Genomic DNA, 15939 nt, shown 5'->3' with positions numbered 1-15939 from the left:
TAATTAACTATGAAATATAAAAAATATATCACAAATACAACAAATTAGAAAACTAATATACACGAATACAATTTTACAAACATTATACAACAATTACAACAAGTTAATTGTATATATATTTTTAAAATTACGTAGTAAAGTTGTTTTCTATAACAAATATACAAACATGTTCTATTCTAAAGACAAAATATGTAACATTTTAATTGAAAACATGTTATTTAGTCGGTGTTTATTTGTTTGTGACATAAATTAGTTTAATTTTTTAAATTTATTACAATATAATTATTGATAAGAACATTAAAATAGCTTATAAGCTAACTTATAGATTATTTTTTAAAAAATAATTAAAATAATTGTTTTTCTATAAATTTTCAAAATATATCCTTATATGTTTATTTCATTATACATCATATGTATTTTTATGTCAATTAAATTTATCTAGCTAGTCTTAGTAAATCATATTTTTATTAGTTAGCTTATCAAATAAAAACTAAATTTTCTGGTAATTTTTCAAGTAGTGTGTAATAATATAACATTTGCTAAATAAAAAATGGCAACAATATTTTATATTTTATCAATTTATGTAACAAATTTTAAATTTTATATGAATCTATGCAACAACTTTCAATTTATACAAATAATTAACATGAATCATAGATGTAGTTAGATATGTTGTACATAAAATGTCGTATGTTTTGTTCATAGAATGATAGTGTATTTCGTCTCGACCCGGACACCTTATTATATAAACTGAAAAAAAATTGTCACATAAATATATAATTTAAGGATATCCATGTAAAATCAAATTATTGAATGAACACATCATTAGTGGGGAAATTTGGTAATCATGTTGTTGCCCTTATAAATACCATTTGAAACTAAGACTCCAAACACATCTCCCAAAAAAAAAAGCAACAAAATGGCAACCCCATCTCAACTCAAAACACTCCCTCCATATTCATCCCCTCATCCTTTCGCCATTAGAGCTCCATCACCTTCTCCATCATCATCTTCCTCTTTAGCAACCTCCATGAAATTCAAAACCCTAATCCACAACTTCATCTTCTCCCACATCTTCCGACTAGCAAGGGCCCTCACCAAGGCCAAGACCATAATCATCGAGCTTCTCAAACAGATCCAACTCAACAATGTCAACTTCCTGGAACCACTGATCTTGAAGAAGAACAAAAACAAGAATAAGCTCTACTTTGGATCGTTTAGGTTGCACTACAACTGGTGTTCATCACATGTTGTCCCGATGACTTCACCCAACCCGTTTAATGGTCATGTCTACTATGATTCAACCTGGGGTTCCTTTGCTGATGAAATGGCTCCTCATGAGTCGCAGCTCTCAGGGTACCTCCAATGGCTGGAAGAGAAGAACAAGAGTGATGATCATGGGAATAAGGGCTCTGGGATTACTGTTGATGAGATGAATGAGATCGATCGTCTTGCAGACAAGTTTATAGCGAATTGCCATGAGAAATTCAGATTGGAAAAACAAGAATCTTACAGGAGATTTCAAGAAATGATGGCTAGAAGTGTGTGAATGAGAAGGTAATTCTTGATCGTTTTATAGACTTATTTCCCTTATTTCTTAAGGGGTTGGGGTGGTATAGTTAACACAATGGATGCATGGTGGAGGGAGGGGGGTTCTGAGCTTTAGCCTTCAAAGATGGAATTTTGAGAAGATTGCAGAAGAGGGGGTTGTTTGTAATTCTGCAATTCTTGTGTTTATAAGTGGAAGATCTTTAGGAGTTATGTTTCAGTTAGACCCTTAATCTAAATATATCCACATTTGCTCCAGAAATTATAGTAGTATTTTAATTTTAATATGAATAAAATGATTGTCTGATACTGTGATGGAAAATTGGTTGAAACGTTTATTTTGATAACACAGAATGTTTTCAATCTTATGCTTCTTTCATTTTAAAAATTGATTCATCCAAGAAATTTACAACTATTATTTTCATAAATAACCGATGAATTTACTAAAAATACATTTTGAATGTCTTTCAATTCTTTTGAAATGTTCTCTTTTAGCTTAACTTTTTTTCTGTTTCACTTACTCAACTCGTTAAATATCCTTATAATGTTTTAATCAATAATATATACTATAACTTTTTAAACACTTTTAGTAAAATATAAACACTATTAAAAGACACATACTTTATATACTTTATTTTGAACGACAAATCTAATCTACTTCTAAATTACTTTTTAACTTCACTTATGTCAACGACGAGACTTGAACCTTCGATGGTTTTACAATAGAATGATGTCAATTTCTAATAATAAAAAAACCAACATACAAGTTCTATAAATAAAATACCGATGGTTATACAATAGAATAAGGTACATCGGCAATCCATAAAAAATTACCAAACGGATTATCCATGGATTTTAGTAATTTGAAGTTTTTCGGAATATCATTGGTCAATTCAAATAGTTTTTTTTTCTTATTACTTACATATTATCGATAAATTTCCACAATTATGTAATAAGGCTTTTGACATAAAAGTCCTTAATTTTGGCAAGTTTTGTGGATTTTGTCTTTGTGGTGATTTTTGATGTGTTAATGCCAAATTTTTGAAAGTTCTATCGAAAATACCAATTATTTTACAACAGAATAAGGTCCATCGGCAATCCATAAAAAATTATTGAACGGATTATCCATGGATTTTAGTAATTTGAAGTTTGTCGTAATATCATAGGTCAATTCAAAACGTTTTTTCTTATTACTTACATATTGTAACACTTGTCATCGGGATTGATCAGCTACCGACTTTGAGGCAGAGAGAATAAGGTTTTGTGGAAAAACCTTCAATCATGGCACAGGAATAAAGGTTTTGTTGAGCAGCCATGTGTTTTATTGGTGACACGATTTATGTCTCTAGTGGTGTGGTGGCTACCATAGCTCAAAACCCCAGATCTTGGGCCTTGTGCTCTATTTAAGGAAAGTAAGGATTAGGGTTTGCTCATTTCACCAGCCTCCATCCTCTTAAATAAAAACCTTAGCTTTAATGATCTTGTAAGTCTTCAAGTCTTCAAGATCCTAACTTTATTCAAGTTTTACCTTATGTTCTTGGAGTTGAGTAACTCGAAAACTTTGGATAGCTAATGTACATGTTTTTGGACTTAAGGAAAAGAGAAAAATGTGGTTGCTTGTGTTCTATTCAACCATGCAAGGAATTGTGAGCTTTTATGGACTTAATATTGTTAGGGTTTTAGATTTAGTTAGATCTAGCCCTTGGAATGGATAAAGCTTGATCCACTAAATCACTAAGAAAAATCAGATATAAGGTTGTGATCCTTGATCTATAACGATTAATTGCTTAATAAACTAAGATTGGCCACGATGTGGATGTCTAGAGTGTCCCCCGATTGTTTTGTTGCGGCGTGTCCGCATCGCAACTAGCATCTGGGACGCAATGCAGTGACAATTGACTTTAGACAAGTTTGACTTTTGCTCAACTGTGTTGGGTTTGAGTTTTTGGTGGGCTAAATGTTCTTTTGCCCATATAATAGGTTCTTTTGGACCTAGACTGGATAAGGAAATGTAGTTGAGTATTTTACCTAATTTTTTAAATTAAGGTTATTTATTGTGTAGAGTTTTGACTAAGACTTGATGCCATTAGCTTGGTTTTGTGGATTTCATCTTGTCGATTATTCATGTGACTTCTCTTGTTGATTACTCGACACCTTGGATGGCGTAAGTGAATGTGAAGTGAAGGGGTTTGATCCTCCTTCTTAGGCTAGTATAGTCATTTAGCCAAGTGAAGCGTATGGGAGCAAAAATACCAAGAATCTGCTGCTAAATACCACCAGATAGATGATCTTATTTAATTGCACACTTTTTTCAAGTTTATATAATAAATTTTTGCATGTATATTGGAGCCTTAATCGAAGAACAATTCCCGTCAATGAGAAGCCATGCAGAACGATTCGAGATGTTATCCCCTCCAAAACTCATAATCGTAACAGGCAAGGGCGTTGGTAAATCATACCATTTTGAGTTGTATAACTTCCATTTTGGTTGCCATGTTTATACAATACAAAGCCTAGGTAGGTAAATCATGGTTAAAGTAAATCGAAAAGATAAATATACCCTTATGTTTCTTGAAAGGTTTTGGTTTTCTTTTTTTAAAACTATTTGAGCAGATTCAACATCGTTAGGAGTTGTATTAAGGCCGACTCATGGTTAGGTATGAACTGGTTTGCAATCATTTGATGTTGGAATCGAATCATCAAAATGAGCTCCAGACCATTGGTTCAACTTGAAGATGTATATGAAGAGGTAGAAACAAACTGTGGATGACAGGTTCAACAACATGCTTGTATCTCTGATTTAGCAAACACAAAAAACCTGCGACAACGTATGAGTTTTTTTACTAGTATTATAAAATTTGAAAGATTCCTATTTGATGGTAAAATATTTATTGTCAGCGTTTACACCAACCATTGTATTTGGTGTGATCAAATTAACAAATATCTTATGTCTCCATTTATTTTAAACCCTTCCAATCATCTTTTGTTAAATGAGTGTTTAAATTTGTTGCAAACCTTGGCCTCACATTACTCCTAGACCGCAAGTGAAAGCTTATGTTTGTAGCATTTTATTTTTCCTAAAAGAAGTATGTGTAAGAACATGTTACAAATCTTTGAGTAAAATTAACTTTGTTATAGTGTTGGTATGATATATATATATATATATATATATATATATATATATATATATATATATATATATATATATATATATATATATATATATATATATATATATATATATATATTATATTTATATATATTACAAAGTAACAATGTTGAACAAAGTAATGGATCTATGATGTATTAAATAATAGAGTATTTAACTTGATAATAGGTAAGAGGTGTATCAATCAAAGTGATTATTATGATGTTTAAAAATTATAATAAAATATGTAGCAAATATAAATCAGCAATTGTAAAGTTTGCAATAAATCTGAACACCCAATTAATAAAACATAGTTCAAATGATTTAAAAAGAATTACACAAGATATTTGGTAACAAACTTCCAATTTTATTCATATTTATACATTGAACTTTTTTTCATGTTTAATTTACCCATTAATTACTTGAAATTATTCACAATTTATCTTTATATCGGGTTGGAGACGGTCATAAAGGTAAAATGTGAACAATTTCAAATAATTCATTAATAAATCAAACACACAAATAAATAAATAAATAAAATAAAAATAATCAATGACTAAATGTGAATAAAATTGAAAGCTAATTACCCTTTCAAGTCGTTATCTTTGTAACATACATGATACTATTACACGTAACAATTATTACATCTGAAATTATCTATACACTTAAATAAACTAAAATTAAAGAAGCACAATTGGCACCTGAATGTTTCACATCATTTTGGAGCAAAAGGGTGTAAGAAAAAGAAATGGTGTAAAAGCAATACAAGGTGATCCTGTTACATGTTAGTGCAGACATGAACACTATTGGCTTATAGTTCTACAATGACACAATTTTCTTTAACAGATGAATAATACAATACAACAAGTTATAAGGAATTACAGCTTACAATGACACATGTTATCTGGTATATCATATCATGACATATATTCATATCACAAAGAGGAAATGAATGTGACTATAAGATTGGCCATTTCAGTATCATAAGCAGGACCTTCCATTTGGAAATGACTAACTCCTTCAATAAGATGTGTTTCTGCACGACCTGCTGCAGTTTTAATCTTGTTGGCCAATTGTTTCACACTCGTAAACCCATCCTTCGTCCCCATCACAAAAAGTTTAGGTTTTGGAGATTGCAAAATCGCCTTATGGTGTCTTCCAAACAGAATCGAAGCAGTTAACCCAAAAGGGTAACCCAGGCTCACGTAACCCACAACTTCATCTACCACATTAACAGCAGACCCTGCAATTGGTGCGCCTGGGTTCGAAGGAATTTATCAGTTGACTCCAGATTTAGTGTGACTGACAAAGTTATATCGATTTGGAAAACGGAAAACGGATAATGGAAAACCCTAGCTCCGATATTAAAGATCAAGTGTTGTAGAATTTGTTAATCGTGATAAAGGTTATTATTTAGTGGAGATTATGATGCAAACGAAATGGATTAGAATACATTTGTGTACCTGCGGAGGAACCAACAAGTAGAATCCGATTTGACGATAAGTTTTGAGAAGTCCATTTGCAGATCGCAACGACGTCGGAGACTTCGGAGAATCCGGTGAGGGAAGGTCTTCCGGTGGACTTACCGACGCCTCTCATGTCGAAGGTGACGGCGGGAATGCCATGATCAGCTAGATTACGAGCAATGCCCTTCATAAGGCCTTGACAACCACCTAACACTGAATAAGGGTGGACTAAAACGACTGCAATTTTTTGGTCATCTCTGCTTGAATCGTTGTCTTCGTGTGCTGGTTTGTAGATTCGAGCATCCAGGTTGATACCGTTGCCGGATTCCACCGTCGCCGATTCTCTCGTCGTCATTTTGGGTACACACTACAGTATGAGTGTGTGTGTGTGTCTTAGATCTTGGAGGCGGAACTTAATTTACGGGGTCAAATGCACAATTAGTCCCTACTTTTATATAACTTCCCAGTTTTCGTCCCTGAAGTCATTATTTGGATTTTGGAAAACTCAATTTGGGTTAATTGTGTGGAATATTATGACCAAGGTTGTCAAGATCGGGATCCTACCTAGGATCGTTTTTGAGTTTGCAAGATCGGGATCGTAAGATCGGGATCGAGATCCTAAGATCCCACAAAATATAATATAATTTTAATTTATAATATTTAATCATGAAAAATATTTCAAACATTTAATTTTTCGTTCAAAAATTATAAGAACTTCAAAATATTAGTCATAAGTCACAATAAAAAATGATAAATATAGATTGGTAAAGGGTAAAAGATATAAAGTGGTAACAAAAATTCATTTGCAAAAAAAAAAGAAAAAAAAATCAAAGGAAGGTAGGATCGGATCGGATCTCGATCCTACGATCCTACCTACGATCTTACGATCCTACCTGCGATCCTACCCCAAATACGATTCTGTTACGATCCGGATCGTTTTTCACACCTAGGATCGTAGGATCGTACGATCCTACGATCAGGATCGCGATTTTGACAACCATGATTATGACTTGAAGTTAATTGTGTGGAATATTATGACTTGAAGCATATAAATCATATCCTTTTACCAAGGGTTTAGCATAGGATTTGGTATTGTTTTTATGAAGTGAGAGTTTAAGTCTTGTAATATATAAATCATATCCTTTTACCAAGGGTTGCGATCTGCAAATGGAATTCTTAAAACTTATCGTCAAATCAGATTCTACTTGTTGGTTCCTCCGCAGGTACACAAATGTATTCTAATTGTGTGGAATATTATGACTTGAAGCATATAAATCATATCCTTTTACCAAGGGTTTAGCATAGTATTTGGTAGTATATTTGTTGTTTAAAAAAAATCGTATGTTTTTAACTTTTTTTTTTTTTTGAGAAATTTACGTTAAAACAATTTCTATTATAAAAAATACTAATATAAGATATTACTTATTGGTAACACATAGAGGTATAAATGAGCAGGGCCGGCTCTACTTTTTGTAAAACTAAACAAGGGCTAGGGCCTGCAATTTCAAAAGGCCTCCAATTTTAAAGCTTATTATATATATATATATATATATATATATATATATATATATATATATATATATATATATATATATATATATATATATATATATATATATATATATATATATATATATATATATATATATGTATTTCATAGGTTACAAAGATAAGTTGAAGCTTGGTTTGTTGAAAAAACCATTGGTTTATAAAACTAAAGATCACAAGTTCGAAACTCATAGGAGGGCTCTGATTTTTTTTATTTGCTTACTTGAAGGACCCTGATTTTTTTTATTTGCTTAGAGTCCCTAAATTGGTTGAGCCGTCCCTATAAATGAGCTATGAAATATACTGATAGAAGGGCTCTGATTTTTTTATTTGTTTACTTGAAGGACCCTGATTTTTTTTTTATTTGCTTAGAGTCCCCAAATTGGTTGAGTCGCCCCTGTAAATGAGCTGAACTCGAGCTTAGGTAGGCTCAGGCTCAACTTGTTTAAAATTATAATGAAATAATTATTATAATTTTATAATTATAATTATTTAACTATAATTATAAATTAAAAATAGATATTATATTATTTAAGTGTATATAAGCTCATTTAAGTTTGTTTAGGTTTGTAAGCCTAATAATACTAAGAAGATGTAGTTAGGGCTCAAGCTCAGCTAAACTGGAGTTAAACTCTTTAGAAGTTGATCTCAAATAGCTAGACTCGTTTACATTGTAGTAAAGTGTATATATTGTTCCGAGATGTCAAGAAAGACTAAAGAATGACATCAAAGAGATTATAATGTTCAAAAAGATTCGTAGAAGAATGTTAATGTTGGTTTATTTCTTGTTGTTCTAACGTTTAATTTGCGATGATTTGATTGTTGATAATATGAAAATCGTTGCTCCTCGCTTCTAATAAGAAAAAAAAGATAAAATAAAAGGGGAAGTTATTTAAATATCAACAAACAAATGATACAAAATGTGAATGTAAAACACTAAAACACTTGTGAAAATAAACCACCACCCTTAAAACTAATTGCCTATTTCACTATAATTTCTTCGATTTCTTCTTTCCTTGTTTCGAAACCAATGATTCAGACTCCCCATCGTCCCGATTCCGCTTCCCTAAACCACCGCCCGCCGAAGGTTGTGCCACCGCTTTCTTAGGCGGCCGTCCTACATTCTTCTTGGTCGGACTATCCGCTTCTTTCCGTTGCCCCGAGCTCCTCTTCCCTTCACCGACTCTCTTTTGCCCCCCTCCACCACCATCATTCCCAGAACCACCACCAGCCGCCACTTCTGCCGCCTCATTCTTGGAAACCAACAAACTTTCCTTCATTCTATTCAAAAACTTTGCAGCACTCTTCTTCTTCTCCTCCAACTCAACCGGCTTATTATTTTTACTAATTTTCTTTGAAATCGAAGACAATTCTAATTCTCTTTCTTTTTCGTTTGATAACTCTTTTTCATTTGTCGTTTCTTTAGCTGCAATCGAGCTGCGTTTTTTACAAACAATCAATTTGGGGGGTTGTGATTCGGATTTTTGTTTTTTCTTGGATGCCATTTCGTTCATGATAAATTTTCGAAGATGGATTGCAGAAATGGATTCTTGGGATTCGTTGGGGAAGAAGATGAAAATGTTGTTAACGAGAAGTAGAAGATCACGAAAGAAGTTCTTGTTTCCATCTGAATACCACCCTTCTTTTAGCCTTGTTTGTAATATCTCGAAGTCTATGTGTTCTCTTATCAAGTTCTTGTACTTTAGCTTTTCCTGCAAATTGTATAAAGTGCTTAATGGATTAAGAGGCTATAACATAAGTTCTCAACTTAACCAAATCAGAACCATATTTTACAATTTACCAGACCCAATAAAAAAAAAGATTTCAAACGAATTAACAAAACTAACAAATTTTTTTTTTTTTTTTATAAAATATAATTAATTAATTAGTTACCTGTCTGTCAAGCCGCCGATCAAGGAACGCCGAGCCGAGCTTCTGTACTTTCTGCAAGATATCGATCAACGGCAAGGATTTAACAGGAATGCTGTTTCTCGATTGATCTTCATCACCTTTGCTGCTCCCGCGTCGCACTCTATCATTCCTCTCCTTCATCGACTTACTCGCCGAGCTTTGTACATCTGAATTATCCTTAACTGTTGAATCGGGTTCTTGGCTCGGTTCGGTCTTCACCGGTTCATTTGAATCCGGTCTAATCTTATTTGAACCCTCCGGTCTGATCGGCGAGTGTGGCGACGATTCTGATTTTCCGTCGACGGTACGCACCGGACTGGCGGTTTCTAGGTTTCCGTTTGAACCGTTCATAGATTGATTGTCCCTGTAGGATTCATCGACGCCGGGAACATGTTCCTCGCCGGAAATTACCAGATCTGCCGATTTATTATCTTCCCCTTCTTCTTTTTTAATTTCAATCTCGTCGATTTTTTGCCCTAATTCTGGCTTTTTATTCCTTTCTGCTGCACAACCGTTTTTTTCACCATCTTCGGTCAATTTCTTCACCTTCAATTGCAATGACCTGGCACCAAAAGCACATTGGAATCATCAGATCTCTGACTCACATGATAGTTTCATCAAACAAAACGAACAGACGGGAGATTAGGTTTAGATCTATATGCGTTTTTTTAGATTTAATTATTACGAGATGTAGATATCGAAATTTTGGAGCTCCCGCTGTAGTTCTGCGACTCGTAGTTTTCTTAGTTCTTCGATCCAAGGGACACCAGCGGCGGCGGCAGTCCCACTGCCGTCATCGATATCGACATCGTCACCGTTTGATTGGCCGAAACGGCGTTCGAGTTCTTGGTATTTTTGTTTACAGTGTTTAGGAGTGAAGACGATCTGGGCGGTGCTCCGCTTCCGCAACTCGGACGATATAGAATCCCAGCTGTTGGTGCCGAATCGGTTGACGGCGTAGGCTAGAAGAAGCTCCTCCCACGTCCCCCACGCCGCAGCCTCCGGCGGTGATCCTTTATTATCGTCCGGTTCTCTCTCATGGTTTGGTCTGGCCATGTAAGGGTTCTGCTTTCTACAGCCACCGGCTCGGCTTTGAATAATATGCGGACCAATCCGTCAACCTAGCAAGATCGGAATTGTTTGTTTGAAAAATGGATATTAACTTTACAAAAAATACAAAAAAATAAATAAAATAAAATAAAAATGAGTAATCTAATCGTAGTATTTTAATAAAAATAATTAATTTTTTCAAATTTAAAAATATAACCGTTTTTCAAAAAATATGGCTCCTGTTATATTTATAACGAAGTAGGTAGTGATATGTAATGTTTGGAATGGTTGGAGTTCTGTTTAACATATATTTTGGATATATTCTGGAGTGTTATATTTATAACGAAGTAAATGGTGGTGTGTAGTGTTTGGAGTTCAAAATGTTTAACATACATTCTTGACTCATGTAAACAATTTCAAATGATCATAGTCAAAATCATATATGTTCGATTAATATTCTGAACCGTATATCCGTATTACGGACTATTATTGTACATGGTATTGTACATTCTGGACATATATTCCAGACACATGTTTCCAAAACAATATACTTTTCTCCCCTACATAACACGTGTATTCCATATCTTACAATCAAATATTCGTAATTGTGTTTTATAACCGTATTAGAAATGAGTTTCTCATATATCAAAAACGAAGAAAGTTTTGCCAACTTATTTGAATAACTTTACGAGAACAATCCTTTGTAGTTACACCAACACCAGTATATGTGTTATGGATTGTTTTGAACTTTGTCTTGTGGCTCTTTGATGTGTGGTAAGATAATTTTGCTCCAAGTTTTAATCGTTTATTTAAATTTTCTAATGTTTTTATTATTTTGCAAAAAAAAATGTAGATTCATACATTTATAACATGCATGATACATGTCATCTTTATAAGTAGTGTGCCACTAACAAGGGATTACTGACGTACAATCTTTATAGCGGTTGTTATAAACGAAAACAACCAGACTCTCTCTACAACATTTTGTCTGGATGTGACAAATAACGTCGAATCTTGTACCTAGTTTCTGATGAAGTTGAAGATAACTCTATAAGACACTAGGGAAGTATCATTCATAATCAATAGGGATAATGTGACATTTTTTCCCTAGGTTAGGTATTCCCTTATTAACATTATGACTATTATTGTCAGAGTATGGCAATAATGGCTAAGTGGTAGCACCCTTGGGTATAATTGAGGTTTGGACACGGCGTGTTGGAGGCACCAATACGACGTGTCTAGATATGACAAGGCGCAAGTTTCATTTGGGCAAACACGACGTATTTCCTCTTGGAACATGGCGTGTTGACGGCTGGAATGAAACACTAATCTTCCCGATTTTTCTCTCTATTTAAACAAATGTGGAGGCTAGGGTTTGTTCACCCTCAGCCCTCATCAGCCCCTCAAGCTCTGAAAGAAACCCTAATCATTTTCTCTCTAATTTGTGAAGCTAGTTTGTTGTTTTGAAGCTAAAGAAGGAACAAAATGGAAGAAGGAAGCAAAGATCCAGCAATCAAGCCCTATTCTTCAGTTTTGGCACTCTACTGGACCTTTTGTAAGTGTCCAAGACCCGATTTTTATCATTCAAAGTAGTTAGATCTTGATTTTTGTCCCTTTTTCTCCTTGTTCTTGAATTTTCAATGGTTGGATCTCATAAAGTTTGCAACTTTATGAATCTCCAGGATAAGGTGACCTAGTAGTGTCTTGGATCTGGTCTATAATCAAGTTTTGATGTCATGAATAGAGATCAGGTAATAAATCCTCATTTTGACCTAATATTGGTTCAAGAAACACATTGCACATGCATGTCTAAAAAGCACCAACCTTTGGGGTGGTTTAGGTGGTTGAACCACTTCCAGAAAGGATGGACTTCAGATCTTAAGGATTAAGGGTATTTTGGTTAAGCCTTGCATTATCAAGCTTGTGATTTGGGTTTTTGTACCTTTTTGGTAGTCCCAATGGATAAAGTTGGAAAATTTACCCTTCCTAGTCACATTTTGGTCTAGATTTGAGTTTTGGAGCTCTTGAAGTCAAAAAGGTAGTTGAATGTATTAAGATGTTGGGACTCATGCGAACAAGGCGTGTTTGCAAGTCAACACGACATGTTGGCTAAGGTTTTCCAGACTGTTTAGATGCTCATGGAACACGGCGTGGCCAAGGGGAATACCGCGTGTTGGGTCAACATGGACTGTTGACCTTGATTGTTGAATTTGACCAAGTTGGACCTTAAGGGTATTTTGGGATCTTGATGGAATTGGTCACTTGGTGGAAACAGGTATCGGTTAGAGAACTGAGATTTTGGAGTCGGACCTCATCGGTTCTATTCTGTCACACCTCTGAACCGGAACGACGTAAACGTCCAGAGGCGGATGACGTCATTGTACAATATCATAACAATTGAATAATAAAGATCAAATCATTACAACCATTGTATTGAATATTTAGTAAGTTACATTGTGCTCAAAACATTGTTTACATAACATCAAGTGCATATGACCAAAAATGAATAACGTGATGCAACAACGGTCCATCCACCAAAATCTCTTGTGGTTTCAACAGGTTTCCTGAGAATACAAGTGATTTTGAAAAGTGTCAACAATTAAGTTGGTGAGTTCATAAGCGTTTTTGTATGAGAAAGATTTGTAACTGTTTCGTGTAAAATGGTAGTGTATACTTCCAAAAAATCCGATATTTTCTTTATAAATAAACTGTAAGACTTAAATCCCAAGACTAAAAATGTATGTAATGTTGTACTGAAAATAGTGTCATGAAGTTTTATCTTTATATAAAACTACTTAAATGTATGTCAACCTGTAAATCAAATGTGTTGCCGATACCCTATGTGAGTTATTATTACCATGCTAATGCGAATAGTTGCATGAACGACATTGCTTCAGACGTCGGAACTATTATGACATTTGTCACCCCAGACCTGCCGGTCTAACTGTAGCTAACAGTTTAGGTGCGGGGTTGTCAATCCCGTATAGATTTATTCACAAGTGTCATGCTCTCCCTACAAGAGACTCTGGTTATAATGCGGGTCTTAGTATGTGTACTCTGGTGGGTACGGTGAAGCCAAATGTCATACAACCAGTATCAGTCGATTTATGTGAACTGAAAACTCCCTTTTTCTTGTAAATGGAATAATTATATTTTTAAATAATTATATGTTTCTTCTATAATGATAGTGTAGTTTTGTGACTCCCAAACTATACCAATTATAGTTTATCATGTTTGTTTGTCAAGAACATTTATATAATCATTTACATAGTAATCACCTTGTTTAGTTTCAAAATGTAAGATCAAACTTCATATTTTTGGGTTGTAACCTACAAGATAGTGATATAACTAGAATATACTCATTTTTTATATTTTGGTAAAAAGCTTCCAAAAACCTTACAGTTTTGCAAATCATAATTTTTTCATGATTTTTATAACATGGATCATGTTCTGTTTTTGTTAGTTTTGCATTTGAAAACTAATATATCACAAATATTTATACAAAGCTAGTAATAATCACATGTTATGCAAATAATGGCTTATACTTTAACAAATACACAAAGCATTTAGGGTTGCATATGCATCATAGGAGTGTTATAGTGCTCAAAACCCAACATATCCTCCTTTCCCATGCAAAATATTACCCATTAGTATCCCATGTAATATCCAACAGGTAACTAGGCAACCATCAAATCATTTCCTTCCCTTCTTAAACATGGCATAAACACCCATAAATCCCACCATGTACACTTAGGAAGTGTTAGGTTTTGAGCATTATAACACTTCCTAAGTGCACATGAAACCCTAAATGCTTTGGATATATGTTTTCTTTAATTATACATGTATTTTCATTTTCCAAAGCATTTACCCTAGCTAGCATACAATTGAAGCTATATATAATCAAAACATAGTTAGGATACATACCTATTTAGTAGGGTAGAGTTCTTGACCTTTGGAAACTTGAGCACCTCAAGTGTGATGCCTCTAATGGTTCACAAACACCTATATGCAAAGGAGGTTCTAAGAGAATAAGTTACTTGACTCTTTTGAAGGTGCAATCGATTTTGGAGCATGGAGTGGGCTATTTATAGTTGTGGCAAGTGCTCGGGTTACACTTTGTAAACCTTAATGATCCATGACTTTCCACATTCCTATGATCCATGGGTTTAACCTCCATGGACTATCCATGGGTTATATTATTGGTTTAGCCCACTTGCATAATCATGGATCTCTTAGCCCATACTATAAGTATCATTGATTTGCATAATCAATCCCTCCATATTTAATTAGTCTCTTTTGACCACAAAATTAATTCCAAATTAATTCTTGGAAAATACTAATTAAATAACCATATTAATATATTGTACTTATAATATATTAATAAATCGTAAATAACCTTATTCTCATAAAACCATTCTATCAAGTTGCACTGGTGAAGGCAACTCGAAAAGGACCATGCTACTATCGGGTCAAGTACATACCAGTTATAGTTATGGGCTTAGACACCAAATCCAACAGTCTCCAACTTGGATAAGTCTAATAACTATAGTTGCCTATGTGACTTCAGGATTCGACTTAGCAATCGTAAGCTTCCAAAAGCCGCTGTCAACTCTGACCCAGTCAGTGATGCATCCTTCAGATAAGGGATCATATACTCCTCTGTTCTCAGGATATCAGTTGGACAAATACATGGAACAATGTCATACTTATTGTCCAACAGTTTGTTTCCCGATTTCCGGTTTGTCTGACATAGAACATAACTGAACACATCAATTTAGTTCTGACCGGGCCTGACACATAAGTCAAAATAGAATCATCGAGGGGCCCAAGATATTGCTTTTAATCCTCTTAGGATAAAAGGAACAGATAAACTTCGACATTATATGCTTGTACTAACTACTCATTAAATCATGCACAACGACATGTTTCATAACATCAAGTTACTAATGTGTTTTCGTGCCATCAATGCATGACTAAATCATAGTCAACAACTCATATATCTAGGTTTGAAGACATATATATGATATTATCGTCTCACGATCACTCGTGATAAATTCCATGAAGTGATACAAGTAAACGCGGGTTAATCCAATACTTAAATCTTATTTTGTAACATCCTGGTTCCGGGGTATATCATTTCTATAGTTATAATGAGTTTCATGGGCGACTCGACGAGTTGATGCCTCAACTCGTCGAGTAGGGTCGTGCTGGGTGTCGAGGATTAATGAGTTGGCTCGACGAGTCGGTGTTTCGACTCGCTGAGTCATC

The 15939-nt window shown here is 34.1% G+C and overlaps 3 protein-coding genes across 3 annotated transcripts; 1 reads left to right on the top strand and 2 right to left on the bottom strand.

Moving 5' to 3' along the window:
* Positions 1-898: 898 nt before the first annotated feature.
* Positions 899-1857, top strand: LOC111878615 (uncharacterized). Its single transcript, XM_023875126.3, has one exon. It carries the CDS (start codon positions 920-922, stop codon positions 1547-1549), a length of 630 nt encoding a protein of 209 aa, XP_023730894.1. The 5' UTR covers positions 899-919; the 3' UTR covers positions 1550-1857.
* A 3557-nt stretch (positions 1858-5414) lies between these two features.
* LOC111878659 (uncharacterized) lies at positions 5415-6562 on the bottom strand. Its single transcript, XM_023875177.3, has 2 exons — positions 6160-6562; positions 5415-5954 (listed from the first exon to the last, which is right to left on the bottom strand). The coding sequence occupies exons 1-2, from the start codon at positions 6515-6517 to the stop codon at positions 5632-5634; spliced, it is 681 nt and encodes a 226-aa protein (XP_023730945.1). The 5' UTR covers positions 6518-6562; the 3' UTR covers positions 5415-5631.
* Positions 6563-8581: 2019 nt separating this feature from the next.
* On the bottom strand, positions 8582-10759 carry LOC111878631 (uncharacterized). Its single transcript, XM_023875141.3, has 3 exons — positions 10307-10759; positions 9604-10183; positions 8582-9422 (listed from the first exon to the last, which is right to left on the bottom strand). Exons 1-3 carry the CDS (start codon positions 10675-10677, stop codon positions 8700-8702), a joined length of 1674 nt encoding a protein of 557 aa, XP_023730909.1. The 5' UTR covers positions 10678-10759; the 3' UTR covers positions 8582-8699.
* Between the last annotated feature and the right edge of the window lie 5180 nt (positions 10760-15939).

This window comes from Lactuca sativa, chromosome 9 (genome assembly GCF_002870075.4).
Source record: "Lactuca sativa cultivar Salinas chromosome 9, Lsat_Salinas_v11, whole genome shotgun sequence".
Classification (NCBI taxonomy): domain Eukaryota; kingdom Viridiplantae; phylum Streptophyta; class Magnoliopsida; order Asterales; family Asteraceae; genus Lactuca; species Lactuca sativa.
This window is presented reverse-complemented; position numbering and strand designations above follow the sequence as displayed.